The sequence below is a fragment of the Acomys russatus genome, chromosome 21, assembly GCF_903995435.1.
Source record: "Acomys russatus chromosome 21, mAcoRus1.1, whole genome shotgun sequence".
Taxonomy (NCBI): Eukaryota; Metazoa; Chordata; class Mammalia; order Rodentia; family Muridae; genus Acomys; species Acomys russatus.
The window spans coordinates 31,006,006-31,033,924 of NC_067157.1; the positions used below are offsets into that span (position 1 = coordinate 31,006,006).

Sequence of the window (27,919 nt, forward strand, 5' to 3'; positions counted from 1 at the left end):
AAAACTATGCATGCTTAATGGAAGTTATTTTGGGCATCATATACTGCAGCATTTTTCTCTATAACATTGAACACATGTTACAATGGCAAAAATGACTGGGATTGAAAACATTTTACCCAAGGCTGTCCTGTGGTAGTTTTTAATCTTGGTCTGGACTTTGCTTGGATATTTTCAACATTCTAAGAACTATATACACATAGGAAATATTAGCTGGGTGTGGTGCCACATGCCTGTAATCCCAACACTTAGGGAGGCAAAGGTAGGCAGATCTCTGTGAGTTCAAGGCCAGCCTGGTTTACAAAGGACAGCCAAGGCTACACAGAGAAACCCAGCCCCCCCCCAAAAAAAAATACTGTTCACATATATGTGAATATATTTTAAGTGCACTAACTGAAAATGCAGTATACCTATAAACTATGTAGAATCTGAAGCACAAATGTGAAGTTATTTTTAAATGAGTATTTTCTGCTTTGAACAGATCATCTAAGAAAATAGTGCTGCATGAACTGAGCACAGGCGTGTAAACAAGGGTACTGAGTAGTGTCGCACAAGCGTGAGGACCTGAGTTCGGATGCCCAGCACACACTTCACAATGCATCACTGTGGCAGCAACTCCTTTGCAGCTGCCACATCTTTGGGAGAGCAGGGACAGAAAGCACACTGGGGGCTTGCTGGACAGCTAGTGTTCTCAAGTTGATGAGCCCCCGGTTCCCTGAGAGAGCCTACCTCATAAAACAAGAGCAATAAAGGAAGGTGTCCAAGCTCAACATCAACCTCGCCGTCACACGCACACTCCCACAAATGCCCCTGCAGTAAACACACAAGAACAAACATATATTCACACACCACACACAGAGCAGGAGAGCGAGGGAGGTGAATTATGTCTATGGATATATCCCAATGGTAGAAAGTTATAGGGTTTCTAATTTTCCCATTGACTGGTTAGAATAATATAAGCATATATTTGAAATGTACTTCAAAAATGAGGAAAATGGTTCACCTGGGAGCAATAATTTCTGAAGAAATAGTCATTTTACCTAGTGTGACTAGAGCTGTGTGACACTGGCTTGACCTTCTTGTCTTTGGGTCGCTCGCTGTTCCTCTTGGCGTCCATCCATACTCAGGATGCTGCTCTCCTCTTTAAAGGGGTAGAGGTTTACCCAAGTGTTTGACTGTTTCTTTTATGAGTTCCTTCAATTCTGAGATGCCAGGTGTGGTTCTGGAAGTCCAAAACTCCACAGACTCATGGTGACTGAAGGAAAAGGGTTAATGGAAAGTCCTCTGGTGCAATTTCACTTGTGTGTCATCCGGCTTTGCTCTCTGTGACAGTGAGACATGTAGCTCCCAAAATATTCTGTTTTCCGATAGGAATTTACTTCTCATGCTCGAAATCTTGCACCACAATGTACTGTAACTTTACTTAAGACTCTGTCTTGCCACTTGTGATTTTATCTTTCATAGGACGTAGTAATTTTATCTGTCAGTGGCCCCAGGGTACATTTGTCTGCTCATCATTTCTCAGCCTCTATGATATTATCTATATTATCTTTCATGTTTGAGTATTTGACTGATCTTCCTAGCCAAAGCGTGAGCTCTCTTGTTGGAAGTGGATTATCAGTTATAAAACTTGCCTCTGATAAAGTAGATTTCAGATAAACATACATAACTGAATAAGGTGCTTTGGTCTTGAATGAAAAAAACTATGAGATGTGAGATAATATGCAGATAAATCATAGATTGCCACCTCTTTATATAAAAGAAGAATCAAACCACAACACGTGAAATTGACTAAACCAAAAGGCAGCTGATCAATGGCACATGTCAAAGCATCCCAGGAAATTCTAGATGCTGTAGAAGATGGGCTGCCTTCTGGACAATGCTTTCTGATCTGATAATTGATTTTTTTCCTTTATCACAACTATAACAAATAACAGTATTTTCATGCAATGTACACTTTAATGGTATCTTTCTAAATATACATCTGTCTTTACTCCATCTTCCTTGTTAGGCAGTGCAAGGAGTATTTTCTGAATCTTGTGTACAGGAGAAAACTGAAGTGCATACTGGACCAATTAATGTGTTCATTTAGGAAAAGTGTGGCTGAGGAATAGCACCATGTCCTCCAAGCATGTTCTTTCTGCAGGCCCAGGTGGACTGTAAAATATATTTACTCGATTTATCACATTGTGCATGTGTGTGTGTGTGTGTGTGTGTGTGTGTGTGCAGTTGCCTTTGAAGACCAGAAGAGGGTGTTAGATACCTTATATCTGCAATTACATGCAGTTGTGAGCCACCTTACATGGGTGTTATGAACCAAACTCCAGTCCTCCAAAAGGGCAGAAGGCACTCTTAACTGTTGAGCCATCTCTCTAGCATATTCTTAAGTTTTCTTTTTACTATAACAGTTTTAAAAGAAAAGATACCGATGACCTTGGACAACTTAAGTAAACTCCCTGCCTCCACCCTAGTCAATTTTGCCAACCTTGTGGTGTCCCTGAAGGTGATCATAAGCTAAAAAGGCTTCTCTAGGGTTTGGCTACACAGGAATGACACAAAAACCATTAGAGTTTCTCTTAGTCCTGGAAGGATCCCCAGGGACTAAACCAACTCCCTTTCTGTTGGTTTATTTTTATCCGAGAAGAGTTGGCCCTGCCACAGCTTGGGAGATGGAGTTGGTATGCAGGAGCAGCCACAACTTAATGGCTTTATCTGCCTCACATTTCTTCTTACTACTGTTACTACAGGTTTGTTTGTTTGTTTGCATGAAGAAGATGGGCAGAAACTTCATTCTTATGTTTGATCTGTCCTTAGACAGTGCATTTTCCCAGGGAAGACAAGGTAAAACATGACCATCATATGGGAGCAGACCCATAGGACAGAGATGTCAATCACATAGGAGCAGACCAATAGGACAGAGCGAGATTGCTGCCTTTGCTGCCTGCTTGCCTGTGGATGTGCGAAGCAGTAGTGTCATATAGAAGTGTTATTGATGTTCCTTCCACATGCTGCTTATAGTTGCACCTGGACTCATACCCAGTAGAGCTGTCATTCAAGCTAGCTTAGCTCTTCTATCCGTATATTACACAGACGTCAGGAAGAGGTGGTGAGGTGGCCAGCATGTTAATCCAAACATTCCAGGGAATCTAAATAAATCAAGTAGTATCACATTTGGGATAAGGTTTAACACACGGAGCTCTTGACAAGCCATGATGGTTTGGATTTGTCCCATTTGCCTAAAATTAGGTTACAATATGTTTTATTTAACGTGGATTCTTAAGAGCGGCCATGCTATTTATCATTTAGTATTTGGGTGACCCTTCTCAGCTTCTAAGTGACACTGAGAGTAAAAGAATTGCACAGTCCAGACTTCTCTGAAATGTGGGGATAATATTATGGGATAGAATGGAGCCATGTTTATTGATTCTTTTGCTAAGAGCTAACTGTGAACAAGAACAGGTTCGGCCTATAGGGACAGCTAAGAGCTGAGCCATGTCCACAATAGCTTAAGCAGGATAAAGCTACGGACAGCCACATGCTTTCCCAGTGTTCATAACCTCATAGGTGAGGAATTAAATTAGGAAAGGAAACTGAGCCACCTTGTATTGCCTCTGTGACAAATGAGAAGCTCCCGACTTCTCACTATAGTGAAGTTTAAAGCTCTTGTGTGTGTGCAGTGCTAACATTTTTTTTAAAATTCTTGTATTTAAAATGAAAAATTAAATCATTTTAGTAAAAATGCTTTTTTACTTTGAAAGAGATAATATCTGTGTTTTTAAAATGTACCCTTTTCTTTTTCTATTATCATATCTCAGATAAGTACATTTGTATATATCACTTTCAATCTATTTTCTGTGTTCCTTTTAGATCTTAAATGTAAGTAAGAGAGAGTCTGTGAGAACAATGTTGTGTCCCGAGACACCCATCCGCCTTCTCTGTGGGAAAAACATTACCCTGAACTCAAAAGTTCAGGATATTGTCCACATGTGTTAGCATATATTTATCAACTTAGAAACAATATATATTATGTTATATTCTTATTAAATATTCTTCTGATGATCTTCAAACCAACAAATCTATAAAATGGTATATATAATTTTGTTTTGTATTTTATCTAATATTACATTCTATACTTTTATTTATATTAAGTCATGTAAACCTACCTATTTTTATAGCCATCATATAACATTCCACTGTGTTTATGAGTGCTTTTCTAGAGGAATATTTAATTTTGAAAAATTCTTCACTTTTACAAATAAACAATGCTAATAGGCTGAATTTTCTGTAGTTTAAACAGAAAGGAGAAATCTAAGGGTTTGGCGCATGGGATCTGTTCAGCATTTATTATGTAACGCAAGTATCACCAAGCATTTTGAGTATCAAAACATGTGAGCTCAATTTAAAAAAAGTATTTTCTAAACTAGATAATTCAAACATTTCAATAAGGCAATGTTAACTAGAAACTGTACACTTAAAAAATATCCCTCTAGCCAAGACAAGTGAGCATTCCATTCTCCTGGTCCTTAGTTCCCTCTCTCCAGAAAGCCAGCCCTTGGAATTTCCCATTCCCTGTCTGATTTGCTTAGCCCTTGGCCTTCCGTTCTTCCACGGTGATTATGCTGCTAGGATTAAGTTCCTGATGGTGTGGCTCAGGCAGCAAGTTTTCCATCTCTCTATGCCTACCGACAGATTGCTCCCAATCCCAGGGGCAACCCGGGTCAGCTGAAGACCAAATCTTAGCCTTTTAGGGGAGTTAGGTGGGTGAGGAAGGATTAAGGAGGGCAAACAGAAAGCAAAGATGCAAGGGCCAGTGGTGAAATGACCCAGAGGTACACACCTTTACATTTCTTCTAAGCAAACATTAAGGGTACATTAATTCTCTCTGTTAACTCAGAGCCCAAGACAGTGTCTATCAGAACTGAGATTACTCATGTCCTTCCCTAAGGCCCTCCACTGCTCACTGCATCTCCAGACCAAATCACTGTTCTTTCACTGAAAATCTCTCTCCTTTTCTTTTGTTGAATTGTTCCTCTCTGACCGTCATGCAAGGTAAATTATTTCTGAAATTCCTTTGTCCACGTCTAATGAGTTTCCAGGCTCTGGCTGTACAGCTTCCTCCACAGTTCCCAGTGCTGTGCCTCTGCTTTCTTGTAGCCTTTGACCCTGCCTCCTGTGATATCCCAGCAAGCTCTTTTCTCACCTCCTGACTCCAGTTTGCTTGCGTTCATCCCCTATGAGTGCTCGACACACGTACTTTCTCAGAATGGTATCACTTTGATCATCGTGCTTAACCTTGTTTTGCTGCACCTAAAATTGTTGAAAATGGGTCTTATTGGGCATATTTAACACAGGCAGCAACAAGTCCAAGTTGGCACACGTCTATGCCTCTCAACTCACACTGAACTGAACTCATTGATTTTGCCACTAAACACAAGATGTGTCCAAGTTCTGTGATGCAGAAATACTTAGGCTTACAGGAACCTCCTTGAATTATGTTCTCACACACATCCTTGCCATTGAGGGTATCTGTCTTTCCATATCCTAAATCTTTCTCCGGACAGGAAAAACCTCAGAGCTGTTTGAGTTCGGCAATCTAGTGCACCTGTGTTGACTCACATAACCCTCCCCCTGCCCCGCGCCCGCCGCAACCAACAGCTTCTCCCTTATGCTGTAGTGACCACTCACTGCCCTGGCTCAGTGCTTTTATAAACACCTTCTTCAATGGCCACAGGGAGCCCAGATCCCAGAGCTTTGTACCCTCGGATCCAGTGACAACTAAGATGTCATTACTTAATAGGCGCCCAATAAGCTTTCCGTGCCCAATAAGTTCACACAACTCAAAGCATGATGCTCAGTGAATATGAATTCGTTATGGGTGACTTAACGACTGAGTCATAGTCCTCTAGTCAAAATATGGCTAATGCCTTCCACTTATTTTTAATTCTGTCATCACATTAGTCAAAAAAACCACTTAGCTTCCTGCTTGAATTGTTGCAGCAGCTTCCTACATCTTGTGTCAACGTTGTCTGCGTTTTTCAGAGCAGCACTAACACAGATTATCTAGATTAGTCTGGTACAAAGTCTTACATTCATTCCACTACTCTCCTATCATATTCCACGGCCTGGCTTCCAAGAGCTGCAGCTACGCAATGCGTCACCGTTAATTATATTTACTCTGCTGAGTGCTGGGGCTCCATGACTTAGTTCTCTTATCAAGCGACAGCGCCGTACCTGTTGATGGACTTCTTCCCTCCCCACACCTCCCCGTGATTATTCTCTGGTGTTCCGTGAGATCAGTCTTTAGATTTCGTGCATCCGAGCCCCTTTTCCTCTCTTGTCCATCTGTCTCAATTCTGTTATTAATCGTGCCTTGCTGAAGCTGTATAAACACGAGAGAGCCACAATAGCCGTCAGGGTTGAATTGCATCACCAACATTCATGTATGTGAATAATGAGATAACCCAAGGCAAAAGTATTCAAAGCCAATAGCAATTACAATGGGAGCAAATTTAATTTTCTCCCTATACCCGACACTAAAATACTTGCCTCATAAAGCACAGAAAATTTGTCTTTTTTTTTTTTTTTTTAATCCAAGGGCCTACATAGTTGGCTATTTGTCAAGCAATCTTTATAACTGCAAAGGGAAAATGTTGTAGTATAAAATCATTTGAGAAAAATCTCTGAATTTTAACATCTGCTATGTTTTCAAGGTGGTGTCTTAGATAGATCATGAGATCATCAAACTGCTCTATTAGTTGATTTTAAGTGCAGCATCTGAATTCTGAGCTTAAATCAAGTGAAGTTTCTCAGTACTGTAACCCCAGCCGCCTGAAGCTGGCCCAGGTGGGTGTGATGAACTCAAGACAAGCCTGGCATGCGGAGTGAGACTTCGTCTCCACAAACCCGAATTAACTAATTCATTAACTTTGGGCTGAAGAAAATTTTGTGCCCAACAGTGAGAATAAAAAACAACACATAGAATATTTATTAATATAGGTTAGAATTAACTTGATAGGCTCTAATACGAGTCTAGACAGGTGGAACATAAAAATATGAGAATATCCTACCTCAAAAATACATGCCAGTTCTAGTTTGGTACAGCAAAGATACATATATTTGCCATGGTTGAGACTATGTCTTTCCTAAATCACATGCATACACACACACACACACACACACACACACACACACTTGTGTGTGTGTCACAACTAGGTGGCTGGAGCGATGGATTGCAAATAAGCAAAATGTCTTTTTTTCCAAAAGACCCAGATTCACCTCCCATGCAGACAAAATATCCATTTACATGGAACAAAATTAAAAAGCTATTAACTCCATGTCACTTTTCCACATCATATTGCTTTGAAACGGAAACATAGAAAATACTTGTAAGATATTTGATTTGGGACCACAGAAAACTTATTCCTCTTAGGCTGAGGAGAAGAGAGATTTGGGGAGGGAAGTGACATAGTGACATAGTATGAACTTGGGGGAAGAAAATCCTGTGATTACATGGGCGGTGAGATGCAAAGAAGACACAGGAACAAACAGAAAGTGGTGTTTGCTTCGCTTTGTCAGGATGTGGTGAGAACACCCATTACAGGGTGTGCCCTTAAGGAAAAGTAATGGCTAATACAGATAGTTAGCAAGAATTCACATGTTCTGTGATTGAGGCAAAAGGGATGGCTATAGGCAACACCTGTATTGATGTAAATGAATTGAGTACAGACTGAGGGCTGGAAGGCAGACAGGTTTTTTTTTTTTTCATGTTCAATCTAATAATGCATCTACATATGAGTGTGTGTGAGAGAGAGAGATAGAGATGATAATGAGATCAGATGTAAAGGCATGAAATTAGAAGAATCTGAAAAATCCCTGTAGGCGACCATTATACAACTGGAGGTACGGAAGACATGGATTTGTGTTTAGAAAAGAGGACTGATAAAAGATAGATTTGGAATTGGCTGGAAAACAAATAACAAGAACAATTAAAAATGAGCTTATGAAAACATAAATACATGTATATTTTCGCCCAAACGGTGCTTACTCTAAGTGAGAAGACTTGAATGACTTAGTCTGCAAGATAAGGACATAAAAAGGCCAAAATGATGAGAATATCCCTCAAGAAGTTTGGAAATTGATGGCCAAAGTTGACGTCAAGAAACCAAGGAAGAACAGCCGTATCACTTGAAACGTTTTCAAATGCAAGTAATGGAGAAACTGACCCACCTAGCTTTGAACAATGAGTGATTGTTACATATTGCTCACATACCCAGAATTCCAGAGCCCAAGTGGCCTCCAATAGCTGACCCCGGAGCACAGTGATCTCATCAAGGAAACACTCTCCTTTGTCTCCATCTGCCCCGCCCTCCACAGTTTCCACCAGCCTTGTGCCTCTTACTCCTCTCACGAGAGAATGATGACTGACTGGAAATAGAAAGCGGGGCCATGTGCTCCTCATTCACATGTAGCCAAGAGACAGTTTGACATAGAATGTGCTCGCAGGAGAATAAAGACAGACCCACCCGTTCCCACTGTAACCCTTAGGTTCCATCGGCACAGACTGAGTTACCCGACAACGATTTCTGAAACATCCATTTAGGACTTAGGAGAAGAATTAGATTTCTGTCTTCTAGAGCTGATACTGGATTAATTTCACAGAAGCACTGGTCTTTGGTAGTACAAGATGAATGCCTCTACAAACTCAAGATTTTCAGGTGAAAGAAAGTGGGAATTGGACGAGGCCGTAACAAGTCAGTGAGGCTCACCACCTAAGGATTAGATAAACCTGGGAGCCTGCAGTCTGAGAAGTCATTGACATCAACATCTGCAGGCGGCAAAGGGCGAAGTCAGAGAAAGAATGAAGAGAACTGGACAAAACCAAGTGAGATTTCATATTAGGTCAGTAACTGGGGAGTAACTATCCCAGCTTCTTTTGCAGTATTTTCAGATGGGTTGTGATAAAGACTATACCAATGAGTAGTTGCATGAAATCTGTCACCTTCGCAAGCTCAAAGTTCCCAAACAACTGAGGAGAGAAAGGGCAGGAAGCTAGTTTTTAATCTCAGAAAATCAGAAGAGGGGAGTGAGAGCAAGAGCCAGAGAGGGGGAGGGAAGAGAGAGAGAGAGAGAGAGAGAGAGAGAGAGAGAGAGAGAGAGAGAGAGAGAGAGAGAGAGAGAGAGAGAACTCATGTTTAGATGCACATGCAGGTAGCTATAGAGGCCAGGCGAAGGGGTCAGATCCTTACAGGCAGTTACAGGCAGCTGTGAACTGCCCGATGTGAATCCTGGAAGTAGAACTCAGGTCCTCTACAAGAACACCAAGTACACTTAACCACTGAGCTATCTCTCCAGCACCTACAGAAAGATTTCAATATTGGGACTGGAGAAATGGCTCAGCAGTTAAGAACACTTGCAGAGAACCCAGACAAGGTCCCCAGCCCATGCAGGCAGCCTACACCCTTGTGTAACTCTAGATCTAGGAGACACAACTTCCTCTGCTCTCCTCCTTGGGTCCTGCATACAGACGGCACATATACATACATGCAGGCAAAACACTCATGCACATAAAATAAAAATAAATTGGGTTCTTTAGAAACCCAATAATATGGAGCAGTACGATAAGATGAAATAGCCAGGTCTAGCTAAATAGTTTTAATGATGTTTCTGGAAATTTTATTTGTTCATCCAGCAAATGTTAATTTAGCACCAGCCCAATTCAAGCTTTTGTAGATACAGCAATGAACAAGATCTCCCTGTCCTCTTGGAGTGTACATCCCAGAGGAAGGAAGAGAAGATGGAATCAACCAATATACAATATGTCAGGGTGATAGATGCCATAGGAAGGATAAAACGGGGGTATGGAGATGGTTGGCAGCTATAACGTGATATGTGATAGACTGCTGTTTTAAATAATGGTGGCAGGGAGAAATCTCTGGACAAAGGAGATCTGAGAATAATAGATCCCATGTTTTAGGGTGGGGCAAAGTGTAGCTGGTTTAGTCTGGAGATGCATTGGGAAGGTTTGGAGGAGAGCAAGTATATGGAGAAGGGGGTGGAGAGCACTTGGAATTCTGGGAGGAGGGGAATCACTTAGAGGATGAAGTCAAAGAATCAGGGTATTGGGTATGATGTCAGGAGTAAGGCACAAGGAATTTGGAATGGCTGTAAGAGATGAAAAGACTTGATGGTGAAGAGGAGAGGCCTGGCTTAGTTAAATCGGTCGGTGCCATAATTACCATAGGAAAATGGGTTCTTCTAAGGTACGTGTGACACTAGAAGATAAAGTTAAAACATTACAGTTTGTTTCTGTTTAGCCTAAAGCTAGCCACATGTGGAAACAAGACAAGAAAGACGAAAGGTTTAGGAAAAGTGCTATACAATTTGAAAATCAATGATCCCCAGTTTATAGCGGTTTAACTGGAGATGATTTCTTTACTTTTTAATGGTATAAAAGCATGCTGACAGCCCAGCCACTGTGTCGGTTCCCACATAAGAATCCGTGAGTTACAGAAGATGTTCAATGCTTGATATAAGTTTTGGGTCTCCTGGCCTTGACTACTCTTAGCATGCTTAAGGTAGGCTAACTCAAGCTAGGATGTCATTCATTAATTATATACATTTGATGAGTTTTTTTACTTATAGTATTTTAGAATGTACAATGAATGTATTAGGGCATCAGCCCACTCTAAACTGAAGAGGATTCATAATAGTAACAGTACCTCCAAGTCAATTTTAATAAATAGATACATTTGCTTTGCATTAGCACCACTCTTTGTGTAGCAATACCCTTGTTCACGTTGCCTGTCAACTTCTCATCCTCTAGTTGGCTAATTCCACTTTGTAGTTGGTGGAACACAACTGCACTCTCCCCTCTCCTCATTGACAAGTTGTCGCAGACTGTTGAGGCTCACGTCCCTAAAATGCAAGGCAAAGCAGTATTTATGGTAAAGAGTCACACACTAGGTTTCTTGCTGTTAAGGTCTCAGGAGCTATTAGATGGTTTGAACATGAAGCACCTTGTGTTTCCCTTAGATGCTCACACGTAGGCCATATCTGAATGTCCACACTATGTAAATGCTTTCGGGGTACAGAGATATGTGAAACTGTGACCCAAGGTTTCTCTCATCTTACATTTTGCATGCCTCCCTCAGGTTTTACAAGCTGCCGTTTGTATTTTCCGTGGAGAAGTTACAAAGTAGTCTTGTCTTAGAAAAGAATTAAAAATTAAAAATTGGGAGATAGGAGATCAGAAAGCTGAAGGTTGCCCTCAGCCACACTGTGAGCTCAAGGTTCTACTCCTATAGCCTGGGCTACAAGGTAGCAAATAAATCTAACGAATTAGTCATTCAGTTGCTTATTGTTATTATTATTTTTTTTGCCAAGCTCTTCATCATGAGGGCACATCAAAGCACTTTATTCCACACCCACTGCCAATCATTTCCTAAAGGGTCTTAATAAATGGAAGCGTTGGGTTCTCTGCAGGCAAAGGTGCCTCCTACCTGGGAAGACACAGCTCTGTAACAGAATCCCAACAGCACATGCATTATCTTCCCTTCTTCCTGCCCCTGTGATCACACAGCAAATTAAAAGGTCTCCCAGGCTCAGGCTGCCTTCCAGCTGCCAGCCCCTGGTAGACACGAGGGAGCCAGAAGGGACCAGGTGGAGTGGTGTTGAGTTGCACTAAACACACAGCGCAAGATTGGCCATAGCTCCCCAATTGAATATTTATACCAGCCCCATTTCTCATCTTGCTCCTTGGCACTGACCACAGTGCTGAGCTCCTGCTGATTTCAAGGGTGCTGCATTGTGTTGGATCTGCTCCGTGAACTATTACGCCAGATGAGAAATGGGCCACAGGGTCCTATTGCTGAGATGGCTTGGTGACTTTTTTTTTTCTCCCATGGAGACTATCCTATTACAGTGTCCTAAGGAAGGGGCAGTGGGGGGTGGGGACATTTCCTGACATCATCTGCCACTGTTGTTCTATGAATCGTACACAAACTTCATCACTGCCCTTAGTGGAATGGAACGTACCTGCAAGTGACAGTAAAGACCACACAACGCTCGGTGTGGGGCATTGCTGCGTTTCCATCGCTTACTAAGAGGCTTTATTTTTGCTTGTTAAGGTCAGACACTTATCACAGGGCCCTCTCATCACATTTCACATTCTGATTCCTCGTGGCAGGTGCTAACTTCCTAGCGCTCAAAGTGAATGGGCTGGGTAACCTCATAAAGATACAAAATGCCTTGGAAGGGAATAGAGAAAGCCTGCCTAAGGAAGAGGCTCAGGGTTACTAAGTAAGCCTTGGAAACCCAAGAAGCTGCTTGGAAAACCATCTACACACACACACACACACACACACACACACACACACACACACACACACACACACACACACACACGCCCATTAACTTTTTCAAGGCAGTGATCATGGACTTAAACTCACGTCCCATTTTCCCAGTCAGGATTGATGAGGTGCCTTCCTGGTGTGCCTTTTATCCTCAGTTTTACTTAAGAAAAACTCATCACTGTTTCTTTTTTACATAAAATATTAGGGTTCTTGAGGATTGTATATGCAAGTACCGGATTTGCATCAATCCACCCCTCAATTTTCCTCTCCAACTCTTCATGTGACCCCCAACCTCTCTGAAGTTCAAGACGTCTTCTTAATTATTATTGATTCTCTCTCTCTCTCTCTCTCTCTCTCTCTCTCTCTCTCTCTCTCTCTCTCTCTCTCTGTGTGTGTGTGTGTGTGTGTGTGTGTCCTCTGTCTCTCTCTCTCTCTCTCTCTCTCTCTCTCTCTCTCCTCTCTCTCTCTCTCTCTCTCTCCTCCCCTCTCTCTCTCTCTCTCTCTCTGTCTCTCTCTCTCTCTCTCTGTCTTTCTCTCTCCGTGTGTGTGTGTGTGTGTGTGTGTGTGTGTGTGTGTGTGTGTGTTTATGATGTATCTGTAACCTACCAAATCCATACAGGGTTGCTAGTACATACATGTGTTTAGAACTGAGCACTTGGACTTGGACAACCTAACAAGAAGCTCATTCCTGGAGAAAACAAGATTCTCTCTCAGCAGCCATTAGTTCCCTGTAGCTCGAGCAGTGGAGCCTCGTGAAATTTTTCCCATCTGCATTGTCATTGCTGTTTCTTTGTATGACACAATAAGTTGCCCACCACTGTATTTCTTGTGAATTGCTGACTCCAAAGTAAAATTCTTTAGTGGCCAAGAATAAATCAAAAGAGGGTGATAATCCTGAGGCATCAGCGTAAGCCCCCTAAAGAGAAAGCATACCAAAACAGCTCCCTAGTCTGATGGTAATGCCAGAAAAAGAGAGTGAAGGCAAGCATTCTAATACAGAATTTAACAGTGTGTGCACATGCGGTGTGTGTGTGTGTGTGTTTGTGTGTGTGTGTGTGTGTGTGTGTGTGTGTGTGTGTGTGTGTGTGTGTGTGTGTAAGGCTTCATTAGGAGAAAAAGTTACCACACAAACTGAGTGCCAGAATTTGTGTTACATCACTGCCTTCTCTCAGAAGGAGTGGAGTCTTGTGGTGAACTTCTGCAGCCTTCAAGGCCTGTCCTAAAGGTGGATTGCTCATCCCCTACATATGGAGAGAACATTAATGACGCAGGGAATAAAGCAAGATCACAGTGCAGTAGCACTGAAGAAGAGAACACTGAGTGAAGAACTGAGACTTACCAGGGCACAATCAAACAGTAGGTTCAGTCCTACCCCGTGGCATTCTGAGGAAGGCACTAAAACTATTGATTTAGGTGCCAAGTGTCAAAATGCATGGGCGGTGCTGGATTAAACAGGGCTGTACAGCATCTGCCTGGGTACAGGTGTGGAGACTTCTATGGCCAGAGTTAAGACTGTCAGGTAAAAGAACTACTCAGGCACATTCCAGGTGACAGTCCAGAGGGATAGCCACCTCTGGAGGATTGTAACTATACACCTACATAAACTATATATCTACAGATTGCTAAGAGAGCTGATAGCCGGTGAAGCTTGTAATGGCCCCAGAATGCTGAAAGATGGGGAGGCGCCCCACTGGACAGGGGAAAGTCACCTGACATGACTTCTTGATATTAAAAGGTCTGTTTTAGGAAGGAAGATTTAGTTTAACTTGTGTCAAAGTGGCCGTTTTCTTCTAAGTTCCAAGGGAAATGTGGATACAAAACTCTCTAAGACTGAATATTGTCTGAAAGTGAGATAGGCTTCTTAATAAGTGAGTGGCTTTCTTTCGTATGTTTTCAGACACAGCAGGTGTGTGCTGCCAACAGTGAAGGAGTGACTTCATTGAGTGCAAACATGTTAAATCCATACTCCACTAAACTAAATGTGCCATTCAGGGACTTATTTATCTCCAGCAAATATTTAATATTCACATTAAATTATATTTGATCTACTTATCAGCTTCAGTTTTGAGCCTAAGATCCCATGATTGGTAAATTATAGAGGTGAGGTTTAACGCTCAGGTGAGGGTTGACAATACTTGATCTTAACCCTACACTTAGCCTAAAGCAAAGTATGGTATTTTCTGTTGAAGACTATGGTTTGTCCGGCAGAAACAGAACTTCATTTTAATAGGTAACTATCTTTATCTTGCACACTACACGATGCTCTGTTATTGTTGGTTCAGCACTCAAGGACTGGAAATGTTTTTTCTATATAACATTTGAAACTCCTGGCAGAGCATCTCTGAACAGGAAGAGTTGATATATTTCTCAGTGTAATTGATGGCATTGAATGTTTTGGTTGTGGTCCTATAGCTTTACCCTGCTACTTGCTAGGGGAAAATAATTTCCTGCTTCATTAACCATGGTTTGTAACTGATCGTATAGAAATTTGACTCCTACTCCATTCAAATAGTGCTTGAAGGATCTGGAGGGTTTTGTTCTTTTCTTTGTTTCCCAAAGAAGGGACTCTTTTCAAAACCAAAATTTAGACATGCTCCCATTAGTTTGAAGTATTTGCTCACAGTTTGTAGAGGTGGAGTTGGAGGACTCATGTTTTATCAGAATAATCTCTTGGATTCAAATGAGAAAGAAAAAGGGGGGGGGGGAGAGAGAGAATGTTCCAGGCCTCAAGTGGAGAGTTTTGAGCCCTGCAAAAATGGGACTGTAAAAGTACCCAGAGAAAAGTATGTTCCCGCCTTTATTTGCTTCATCTCCAAGGACTGAGATCACTCTGACCAAAGAGTCCCACGCTGTGAATGCCCACGTTGGCCTTTTGTAAGGCAGACATGGGGACAGTTGTAAAGGTGCTGGAGAGCAGTCCAGCTCTGCACTGTCTGTAAGGCCCCTTTCTCTGGTCCTTCTCACTACTGCTTGGGAGTTCTTGCTCATGTGGTTGCTGGTTAGCATAGCTCGCTCACTCTGTTCTAACCATGTTTGGAGAAATGAGCTGGTGAAGGCTGCCTCCTGGGGCTGCTGGTCCACCAGAGCACAGGTTCTCAGCACCTGACTCAGGGGAATAGCTGGGCCAAGAATGCCTAGACCCTATTCAGAAGTGTGTTAGTGTTGGTGATCTGGTGCTGTTGCTATTTTCATGGACCTGTGCTTTTCTCAGAGAATGAAAGCTGGTCCTCAGTCTGTTGTGCTCTGCTGTTTTCCCAGACACCAACTGACTGAGTTGCTTTATTAGTTTGTTTTCATATGCAATTTATTTTGTATCTATGTAGAAGCATTCTCTTCCCACTGCCCCCCTCCCTCTCTCCCTCCTCCTCTCCCCACCCCATTTCTTTCTCTGAAACACACGTGCATACACATTTTGTGGAAATTTCAAGGTGTGTGTGTGTGTGTGTGTGTGTGTGTGTGTGAGAGTATGTGTGAATATATACATGCACATACACATATTCCATCTGAAAACTCAACACACGTTGATTCCAAATAGTTTGAGTCTCTGGCTCAGGGTTCTTTTCTATTGCTCTGTTATCATCCAGGAATTATCATGGCTAGATACTCCGTGTCCTCATGACAGTTGGGGGGTGGAACAGGACACACAACAGAAACAGTCCCTGCCATAGTCAAATGAGAAGACTCCATCACTTCTCCTTTTCAGGTAGGGAGACTAGGAGGTCATACTGTATAATAAGCAACATTGTGGGCAAAAGCAAATACCAAGCTCATATCATTGTATGCATCCACCTGGTGGCCAAATTGCGGTCTTTCTAGGTAGACACTGAGGTCTAGAACCTCGCTTCTGCAGTGCCCATTTCATACAAAGAGAGAAGCTGGTGTGGTGGGGTTGTAGAGAGTCTAGGACACTTGCATTCCTTGGGTCCCTAACAGCTAATGGAGGGACGTCTATAAATAAACAGGGTCATGACTCATTACCAGGATCTGAAAAGAGTGAATCACAGCATCTGAGCTGGAGTAGATTCTACAGTACACAAACTTAAAGCTTGCCCTTCCTTAGGTTTGAAAAGGACACTAGGCCATTCAAACCAAGTTCCATCTGTTCTACAAACAAACAAACAAGCAAACAAACAAAAAACACTCTAGAATCAAACAAGAAATGACTTCCTGCATCGTGGAATTCTCTCATTTCTCCTTTTTAATGAGCATGTCAGACTAAGATTGAGTTCACTTAAATTGTCCAGACAGATCCTAATGTTTAAAAGCCTGATTATATAAGGCTTATGAAAATGGAGTTGAAATAGACAGACATCTTTAAATGTAAAGAGCAGTGTGTTAGATGGGGCAAAATAGATGTTTGTGTTGACACTGGTAATTTTTGGAAAAAAATACTTTATTACTATTGAACTTTCCAAGCACCTGAAGTTTCACCATGAAATGCATTACAAAGCAAACACACGAGATGTCAAGAATACACTCCTGGACTCATGTTGGTAATTACGAATTTCTGTTTGCTAAAGACCCCTTTACTTGTAGGAGGCTTCAGCCCACTAGAGCAAATATGACTGAGGAGCCGCAGTGTAGAAATCTAGATAGCTGTGTCTTCATTTCCTGTGGACCGGACTGCAGCACCGGACTGTGTTCATGTCATGGGCTGTTTTGTTGTTATTGTTGGTTTATAGGAGCAGCATGTTTTGTTTCTCCTCCGCTCCTTTCTGCCGTGTATGCTACATTCTTTCATTCCTGACTGATTATCCTGGCTTACACATCTTGCACATTATCCAAACTGGCTAGGAGCCCCACACTACTTTAGTCTCCAGTGATACCTCTAACCAGAAGCCTCCCTTAGGGTGCTTTATTTGAACCAATCAAAATCCAGCTAACAATTTCAGAAACATTTTTCCCCTGACTCTTTAAGCTTGCATTACCCACTGTCCCATCAGTGGGCTGCTGATATTGTAAACCTTAAATTCTTAAGGCAAAGGCTCTCATAGAAAAGACTTTGCTTGCGGTTGAACCAGTTAAGACATCTAGTAGAAATCTGTGATTGTCGGGTTATCACTGAGATGGTCCCCGCTTCAGCCTCAGGCTCAGTGATTGGCTGAAGGAATTGCAGAATGCAGACATACTGACTGATTGATGACTGTGGCTTATTACTGTAAGAGGACCCAAATGAAAACCAGCAGATGATGCAAAACCCCGTGAACACAGCATCTGTCTGACCGATAGAGCAGTGATCTTCCCGTTCCTCCTCATATGCCTATTTCACGCTCCCTTTAATGTTCCTCATAACATTACCCATGTAAATACATTGTCTGGACATTTAAACTTCTATCTCTAATTACAGAAGATAGAGGAATTAATTTCTACTTGCTTTCTGTCAGTAGAGGTGTATAGAAAATAATAACATGTACAAACAATACTGCCCTTCATGGAGGCTGCATCAAGTGTTGTCTGCTAATGCACGTTCTTTCCACTAGGGGTCAGGTTGCTCTGATTCCTCACAATAGTTACAGCTTTCATAAGCAAACTCAATTAATTCAAAACCATAGCATTTGTTTTCTTTTGTTAAATTTCCCCAAGCACAAGCCTTTACTGCTACAGAGCAGTTATGGCAAGAGATCTGATCCTTCAGAATCTTGTTGGGCTAAGCTGAAACACAATCATACCATGAACAGCTCAACTTCCAACCCCCAACCCCAACCCCCACTATGCCCACCCCCCACCATGCCCAGCCCCACCATACCCACCCCTACCACGCCCATCCCACCATGCCCAGGCCCACAACACCCAGCTTTTGCGTGAGGTCTGGGATTTGAACAGTATCTCATGATTGCAGAGCAGGCATTTCCCTGTCTAAACTTTTTAAAAGCCTCATCTCTGGAACTTTCTTCCATTGATAATTGGTTTGGGGATTTTCTACATTCTTACTAAGTCCAGTTTGACCTATTTCAGAAAATTCACCAGTTTTGTCAGTCTTTTTGAGGTCATTGACATGATTTATAATGTCTTTCCATCCTTTGAATACCACCAGCATCTCTAGTGATCTTTTGGAATTAAAAATTATTTGTATTGACCTGGAGTTTTCTATTTCTATTTCTTCCCCATATTGTTTCATCCCACCGGTATCTGTTTTTTCTTCTGTTTCTAGTTTCTTGGATGGAAACATAGATCATAGATTATTCAGAGCCTCTCCTTGTTTATCCACCACTGAGTTTGCATGCCACATTTCAAATTGATGTCCTATATGCCACTTTTATATTTATTTTTGAAATTTTGTTTGACTGACATAAGATTACTTAGAAGTATAACATTTAATTTGCAAATGTTAGGGCTTTACATATATCATACTATCATTTTTTAATGACTTCATTATGGTTGGATATCATATTCTATAAGATTTACATTTAAAGTCCTAATAGTATTTACCTACCAGCATAATCCACTTAGCAGTGTTCCATATATAACTAAAAACAACTTACTTCTATAGTTATTATTAGGTCTTGTAAATTGAGCCATATTACTGATAATACTATACTTAAGATTTTTATTTATTTTGGAGTCTTTAAAGGAAAACATTGACTTTTGTTAAATCACAATCTAGGTGTTCCGACTGTGCTTGTTGCTTCCCTCTTCCTTTAATTTTGTAAAAAAAAAAAAAAAAAGTTCATCCATTCAGGGTCCCAAATTTATTGGGCACACCAATTCTTTCATATTCTCAGAAGGAAACATATGTCAAAGTCTCCTTCTGGGTGGGTGTTAGAAATATCATGACTGTAGATGTCAGCATTGGGTTTGTTTTTAAGCCACTTGGATCAAGGGGGTCACTAGAATTTTCTCTGCTTCTGAGTTCTGTTTATTTCTGCTGCTGGTTACTTCCTCATTGGTGACTGGGGCTATCAAGTTCTGGGAGTTAAGCAATTACCCCATCCCTCTGTGTGGATAGCAAAAACGATGATTTCCATGCCAACATAGACAGCCATGATCAGAGACCTTTCCTTTGCCTCATTGCATGCAACGCGCATGTAGGACTGCACAGCAGAACAAGTCATGTGTTCTCCTTGTGGAATCTAGTCTTATTTTTAGTGCACAGTCACCAACACACATGAGCATGCAAGGATTTAGAGGAAAAATAACTATTAGCTGAAATTTCAGTTTGATCTCTGTTGTTCTTATTCTAACAGGTCTATGGAAATGCAAGACCTAGCAAGCCCCCATGCCTTGGTCGGAGGCAGTGATACACCTGGAAGCTCCAAGCTGGATAAATCCAGCCTCAGCAACACTTCAGTCACAACAAATGGGACAGGAGGTAAGCACCATCACAAGGATGCCCAGAGGCACATCGAAGACACATCAGGGGTTGTCAATAAATGGCTATCTTACTATTGATGCCATGATCATAATTATATGCAAGGAAATCCAGCTAATGTATTTATTATTAGTGTTCTACTCATCTCAGAAGTTGAATGCTATGAGCATTCAGAGAGAACATATATTCCTCAGAAACACTTCAAAAGACTTTCAAAAGGTTATCATTTTCTATATGTCCTTATAAATATTCCACAGAATTTAAAAGTTGTGGATAAAAGATATCACATATATATGCACAAATTTGCCTATTCAATATTTTTGTTTTAGCTTAAATTTTAAATAAAGGTTTTACCCCATTTTTCATTAAAATTGTATTTGATTCAATTAATTTAAAATACAGTAAAATGTTTATATCTGCTGCATTTTGTCTTCAAAAAATAATACTGTGGTGCCTAGCACTGATATGAAAGAAATTTGCATTTTCCAGATTTTTTTTCTCATTTTATTAAGTAATAACTATGCTAAAACTTACAATAACATGTAAGTCATTATTTCAAACAACCCCCATTATTTTTTTAAGAAATGCATTCATCTTGTCAAAGCATATGCTCTGACTGTGTAAAATATGCATATTTAGAGATACTGCAGCATACACACACAAGCAATATGCAATTAATTATCAATAATTTAAATTATCCACCATCATGCTGAATTTTGTAGATGTAGCCTGGGTACCAAAGTCAAACTCATGCAAAACCTGTTTTACTCAGCAAACTATTCATACTGCCAGATATCAGCATTTGCCACATCATATTTTCTTGTAAACTTTAAATAATCATCCGTGAGACTGATAAACCCTTCCCAATTAATCTGAGGCCCATGGTTTTCTTTGTCGAGTTGTGTGCATTGCAACCTATCCTGCATTTAATAATTTGTTACACCAAACCCTTTGTAGATTAACACTTCCCTTGTTTATTTGTCTCTAAACATGCATCCATAATTTCAGCTAATTAATGGATATTGGACATTAAGGGATATTTCATCATAAGCACTGGGGCGAGAATATTTACCTTTGAAGTCAAAGCTGAATACAGATAATAAGATTGAAAAGTTCAAGCACTCTGAAGGAAGACTTGGAGTGCACATCTCACATTTATTTGGGAGCACCAAAGCAGACCTGATACACTGAAACATGGGCGGCACACAGGACAGTTAGTCTTGCTCAAAGAAAACTGGTGCCAGCCTTCAGGACTGCTCAAGTATACTCAGCACGCCTTCAGACAATGAACTTTTATACTGTTCCTGTTCTCAGGGGACAACATGGCTGTCTTAAATACAGCAGACTGGCTGCTGAGTTGCAACACCCCCTCTTCCGCAACAAGTATGAGAGCCGATGGTACACTGCATGCGTTTGGGTGTGTGCATTTGACCTCTGCTTTGCTGTCTTGCTGCTGCCTCTATGTTTGGCCCCTCTTTCCTGTGTTCTAAATGTATAAGCAAAAAAAAAAAAAAAAAAAAAGAAAGAAAAGTGAACAAGCCTTGTAGCTGTTCATGTTCAACAGTTGGCTGCAGGTTTCTTATCATTTATTACTCTAATCTTATATGCTTAGATCAGTGGTGGGGGTATTCTTATATTTTTTCCTAACTCTTCACCAATGGGGATTATATTGACTTACAGCTAATTATTAGTTTCTCATGTGGTTCTTTCCACCCAACAAAGTCAGGTCAATCAGAGCAGTCTAAGCCAATGAGAATTCATAGAGACCTAATTATCCAATGACCCACTTAATTCCTACAGTTTAAATTCTTAATGCTGAAACAAGGGTTTTTTGTTTTGTTTTGATTTGTTTTTGCATTTGCAATTTTATAGTCTTTGACAAATATTCCTAAGAACCTAAAATAGAATTAGCATCCAATATCCTACAATTTAAAAAAAGTACCAGTAATGAAAGCTGTGCTTATAAAATTTTTAGCCTAGCATAGTGAAATATGCCTGTAATTCCACCTGTGTGGAAGGCTGAAACAGAAAACTCACAGCTTAAAGTCCAATAATAAAACCCAATCTCAACTAACTGAATAAGTAAACAAATAATAAAAGTATAAATTAAGTCTCCTCAAATGTTCTGATCTATTGATATCACCTGTGTTCATGTATGCATCCATGTAAGCATTCTCCTAGAATAAGTGCTAAAGTGCAGTCAAAAGTTAAAACAAAACCTTCACAATCCTGCAGAGACGCCCACTTTAGGATTTAAATGGCATAGAGACAGTTTGGCTGGACACTGCTCCACTTCAGATTAAATTAAAATGTATGGCAAATAAAAAGCATATTCTATTATGTTCATTATTTATATTTTCATAGTTTGAATTGCAAATATTTTCCATTTTCATGCTTGAAATATACTTTTCATGCTTAAAAGTTATTGCCAGAATGTAGTTATTCTTGATTCTTTTTGGTAAAGAGCCAGATAGTGAGTGCTCTTCCATGATGGTAGGTCAGTCCTTCGGTATGTGCCAACAATATCTCATCTCCGCTGTTTAGAAGCAAAAGTAGCTCTAGGCTGTATGTAAATGAAGGCACATGGACTGGTTCCAAGAAAACTGTATTTATAGGCCCTGAAATTTAAATTTCACATGTATTTCTTGTGTTACAAATATTTTGTGCCACAAAATATTCTGATTTTGCTGGTTTCTTAAAAAGCAATTACAATGTAAAATTCATTTATGGGTCAATGATATTTGTTCTAAGATGGTTACAATATAATCATGTGGGACTCAATGTTGCAACGGTGAACTTAGTGCAATGTATACTTCATCCCATCCATGTCATCTCACCCAGAAGCATCGTCTTAAGAACAAAGCATCACTTTTCCCTGGTTCCTAGTGCTCAGGTGGTGTCTGTAAGAGCAAGAATATACAAGACAGAAGCTCAGTGGATCTGGACCATAGCACTCAGCTACACTGATTGGCTGTGTCACCTTGAACAAGTTCCTCATTCTTCCTATGTTTTAGCGCCTTCATGTTAAAGGGAGGTTGTAGCCTTCCTGGCAGGTATCTTTGTTATCAGATAAATTGGTTGCCAATAAATACCACTACAGTTTTATTTGAATAGATAGTTCCATGATAATTAGGCAATAGTTTTTTTTTTAAGGAAACTGAAAACGTTCATTGCATAAAAGTGATATTTGTCATTCTATAAATTCTCTGAATTTACAAATATGTAAACTGGACCAAAGAAACCAACTATACTATCAATATATTAGAAATACTTTGATACCATTGTTAAGTGGCAATTGTGATAACTAAAGGTAGAAATGGTTTGGCATACAGATAGGAACATTTTAATGAATTTTTAATGACTTCTCAGTAGTTCTTTATGACACAAAATAAATGTTTTCTGTTTGATGTCTCTTATTGAGGATAAAGTAGTTTTTTTAAAGATTTATTTTCATCATTATTTTTAGTTCTGTGTATGCACACGCATGTGTGTGTGCATGTGTGTGCATGTACACACATGCGCGTGCACATGCCCCAGAAGCAGGATTTACAGGTAGTTGGGAGCCCCTGGATGTGGATGCTGGGAACTGAACTCAGGTCCTCTGCATTTTCCATTGGCGGGCCATCTCTCTGTCCCTACATGCTTTATTTTAATGCTGGGTTTTAGAATTAGAAGTAGATCCTTTGATAAACTTATTATAACAAAACAAAAAGAAAGACTAGTAGCTTTTCCCAGTTTTTCCTCAGCATTAAAACAAGTTTTAATGACAAGCTTTTTATATAAGCTGAGACGTTGCCTTAAGACTCTGACATCTTGTGTCACTTCAGCATGTCATAATATTTCTTAACCTGAATTAAGACATTATATCACCTTAATTCCAATATATCAAACTATCTGAAGATTTAGGCTGAGACTTGCACTTTCACCTCAAGTTTCTATCATTTGTAAAAAGTCAATAAAATGTAAAATGTAAGAGCCAGGTGTGGCACTGTATGCCTATAGTCTTAACAATGGGGCCACTAATGGAAGGAAGGTGGGAGGGAGGGAGGGAGGCAGAGAGGGAGGGAGGCAGAGAGGGAGGGAGGGCAGGGAACTTAGCAAATGAACCAGTGGTGAGACTTTGTGGGTTATATGGACATGTGATTATTTCAGCTTTGCTGTTAATACGTTGATGCAGCCAAGAACAGTCCCTAAATAATTGAGCTTGGCTGTGCTCAAATAAACTTGACTTTAAAACATGGGGGTACAGATTTCACATCATAAACCATTCTTCCATAGCGTTATAATCATTCCCATCCCATAAAAAAAGAAAATACAGGCCATGGGGAGATTTGGCATAATGACTAATACAAGTCTACTGAAACATTCTAGATTTTAAAATCTTTTATCTGTAGGCATCTGAGAACTTTCTTCCAGGTATAGGTAACTTCTGATTAGAATTTTAGAAATAGTGTCAGGAGTGTAGAGTCAGTCATATACATGCTGTGTACAAAAATACCTAAATCTGTCAGGCACACTTAGGACAATGGGTAAAGAAAGTAAATTTTATTTTCTTATTTAATTAAATCATATCAAGATCCAATTATATTTCATCTTCTGTACTAGAAAATAAGAACCCATTGCTCTAACTAATGTGCCTCTGGCCATTCATGCACCAAAACACTGCACAATGAAGCAGACATGAAAATGACAAAGTCATGATGTGTCGAAGCTGAGTGAGCAGCTAGGGTGCGGAGCTGACTTAATACCTCGTGGAGCTTAAGAGGTCCTGAAGTAAAGATCTGGGGACCAAAGACAAGACACTGTCATCAGCTGTAATTTTAAAATTTGAAATAGGTACCAAGGAAACTTCCGGAACTCTTTTAACATTTAGACAACTAACTCACATGTAGTAAATTTGTTTCTGTATGTCATTTATTTGGGAAAAGAGCCCCCTACTACTAAACTCTATGCTTCTTGAATTCTACAACTATACTCTTTTGATATTCTTGTAATAGCACCATGTAATAACTTAATGTTAAAAAAAAAATTGTATCTGAACTTTATATCGCAGAAACAAAAGTAAGACAGACCAAAAAATTTAATATAAACCAACTATATTTGGAAGCTCAGTAGATAAGACATCCTTTATTAAGGATTATTTATAATTTTGGTGTAATGTATATTTTCTGTTACTTAACATATTCCAATGTCTCTTTCTAATGTTTTATGCCAGTTTTAATGATGTGAAAAGTATTGATTTACCTTTCTGAATTTTCTGCCATTGAGACTAATTAGATTAGTTATTGTTACAATGTATAACAACAAAATAGCTTAGCACTCCCTTTAGCACCTCAAACAGTTTGCCAATGACCATATAGTGTAAAAATAACTTATCTGTTGGGAAAAGATGACTGACTTTGTTCCCTTTTCTGTCACCTAAAATTTAACCAGGGACAGCTTTGCTTAACTCACAAAATTAGATAGACTCCACAGGGCTGTGGCCATAAATATACCGCTTTCTATTTTATACTACCCTTATCTAAAAAGAAAAAGTCATTTGATATTAATGTTCACATTTTCCCTCCAAACATTGATATCAAGTTTGTTGACTTGTTACTTTAAAATTAGCTCATTTTAGAACACTGAGCATCCCCTGACGTTTCTGCATTTCTTCACTTTCTTTCTAGCATATGGCTTTTCTCAGTAAAATAAACCACTTTTGTCCTGAATACAGGCAGTTTAAATTAATGAAAGATGTTACCAGCATTATGAATGGGGCCAAACCTATCTTTCTTGTCTTCATCCTCCTTCTGACTGCCTGAAGCTTTCAAGTGCAGGAAATTATAATCAAAACCACTGCTGAGTAATGCTTAAATCAGCTTTCAGGGTTTGTATCCAGCTAACAAAACCAAGCACCATCAACATGTCTGCCTTCTAGACCAGTTCTGTCAGACACGGCTCACTTCCTGCCCCTCCCATCTCACAAGCGAGACATCTTAGTAGAGGTGTAATAAATCTCTTTTACAATTTTGTTATAGATATAGACATGTGCAAATGGGAACGTGGCCACATTAGAATTTGGAAGCTCTAAGGTGCCTGTCGCCTTCACGTGGCAGAAGTCTCTGGGCTGTGCTTTTTGTCATAGGCATCAGAAGTAAGACGTGGGGCTTGAGTCACACAGATTCCAACCCCTCTAGAGCAACCCCTGCATTAGTTTTACACAGAAAGAAGGAAATCCCATCGAACTGATGATGCCTGCAGGCAGTCCAGTGCACAGGGGCTCCTGCAGGTTCACTGGCTGGGGTCAACCTCGAGCTCTCAACAGCAATGTGATCAGGACCAGTTAGTCTGTGTTCTGTGCTTCAGTCATGTGAAAAGTGAAGACAGTGATAGTGTTTGCTCACGGTGATGGGAGTGAGTTAGTTCATCATTTACATGACGCACTTCCACTCATCTGGAGTGCCTGGAATGCGTTAGGCACATTTGGAGTACATGTTATTGCATCCTCTTTCAACTGTGCTACTTCTCTTTTCTTTTCTTTTTTTCATTGTGTTTTAAAACAGTAGTCCGTGAGGAAAAGACACATAGCAACAGCTTAGTAGCCTACCCCAGTATTTTGGAGTTTTTCATTACAGTGAAGTATTTTGAGTTACTCTAAAAGGAAATCATGTTTTTGTTTGTTTTGTTTTGTTGTTCTGCTGCTGTTGTTGTTACACTCTGAGGGACTGTCTGGCTATGACCAACAGGCTATTATGGTACACAGACCATAAATGTTAAGTGCAAAGATCCATCGGGATTCCAATCAAGCTTTGCTGAACACATGTGTTCTAATACAGTCACATGTGAATGCATAATAAATAACCTCATAATAATAAGTACTTTTTGCAGTGGTAAGTGTAGATCAGGTATATCGGTTAGAATTACTGAGTGTGATAACTACAGACTCATTATTATCACACAGATAACTAGACTAAGAAGATTGTTGTTACTTTTGAAAAAGATGCTAACCTTTAATTTCCCCTCTTCAAAAATAAGTAATTCTTGTGTGTGTGTGTGTGTGTGTGTGTGTGTGTGTGTGTGTGTGTGTGGTTTCACTTCCTGCATTCAACCTCTACAGTTCTCTGAATCTTCTATCAATTCATGTTATTATTCAACTGTGTATACTAAACCTAGGCCTCAGCGAGGGCTTGGCTACAGAAGTGTCTGAGTTCCCTGCATGTTTCCCTGTGGTCGGCAGCTTCTCCAACAGGGTCACATCCTCCCTTCCTTGGTTGGTGGGCGCTGGGTGAACCTGTCTGTCATTTCTAGCATGCTGACTCACAGTTGGCTACCGTTCAACTCTCTCCTCTAGTGCTTTGCTTCTTGCTCTCCTCTTGCTTCTAAAGTACTTAACTGTACCAGCCCGCTTACTACCTGGAGACAGAGGAGGTGCCAAATAGAGCTACCTTAGTCTGTTCCCTGACTCCTCTGATATATACATGTGGCAGGGTTTTACCAACAAAGGGAAAATATGGTGTGACCAAATGGGTAGAGGCTTTGTCATTGCCCTCCCCGTTTGCATGTGATAATGATGACAACGTGTGCCAGCCTGCTTCAGCGCCAAGGGAGGATTTTGTGAAAATTACATATGGCAAGCACTTTATGAAGAAACTCGTAATGTTGTGGGCATCATCTCTCATTCAGTGCTTATCTCAGTATCATCACAAATGTTATGCTGTTAAATAGAAAATACCCCAAACTTTAAGAACCCTTTTGTGTGTGTATGTGTGTGTGTGTGTGTGTTTTATTTGTTTGTTTTATCGTAGTATTTACTGAGTGCCTTAGTTTTTTTCTTTCTTTTTTGATTTGTTTTAACCTTTTGTGAGAACAGATTCAGATTTTCCCGGATTTGAATAGTCCTCCATTGGACTCTTATGCAATTGTCTCTAAATATTTTCTTGGGAAGACTGAAACCTAAGGTTTTTAAATGTCTTTGCTATGACTTAAGTGTGGTGAGGATCCTGACAATTTCTCTTCCATCCGTTAACTGTGTGAAAGTGTGCTTAAGAGAGTTTTAAAAATGCAAATCTAAGTGTTGCTGTTTTACTTTTGAAGGCTCGCTGCCTTTCAAAGCCAGACTCTCAGAACCAGCCCAGCCAGAGGGTTTTAGAATAAATCCTCCATAAATGCATGCCCGTTTAGAAGCTAAATTAACAAGACTTTCCTGATTCACTTCTCGAGTTTTCTCTTGCATGCCCATCATAGCTAGAAAAGTATATCTATAGAGAGAGATAATCTGTCC

The 27,919-nt window shown here is 40.2% G+C and overlaps 1 protein-coding gene across 11 annotated transcripts in view; it reads left to right on the forward strand.

Moving 5' to 3' along the window:
• Eya4 (EYA transcriptional coactivator and phosphatase 4) overlaps positions 1-27,919 on the forward strand; it is a 214,167-nt gene that overhangs the window by 133,062 nt on the left and 53,186 nt on the right. For 8 of the 11 annotated variants that reach the window (XM_051164324.1, XM_051164325.1, XM_051164326.1 and 5 more), the window contains exon 4: positions 19,532-19,656. In XM_051164324.1, coding sequence (XP_051020281.1) covers positions 19,532-19,656 — 125 coding nt within the window. Of the gene's footprint in view, positions 1-19,531; positions 19,657-20,970; positions 21,040-27,919 lie in introns of all 11 variants that reach the window. The other 3 variants (XM_051164321.1, XM_051164322.1, XM_051164323.1) reach the window with 1 other exon arrangement.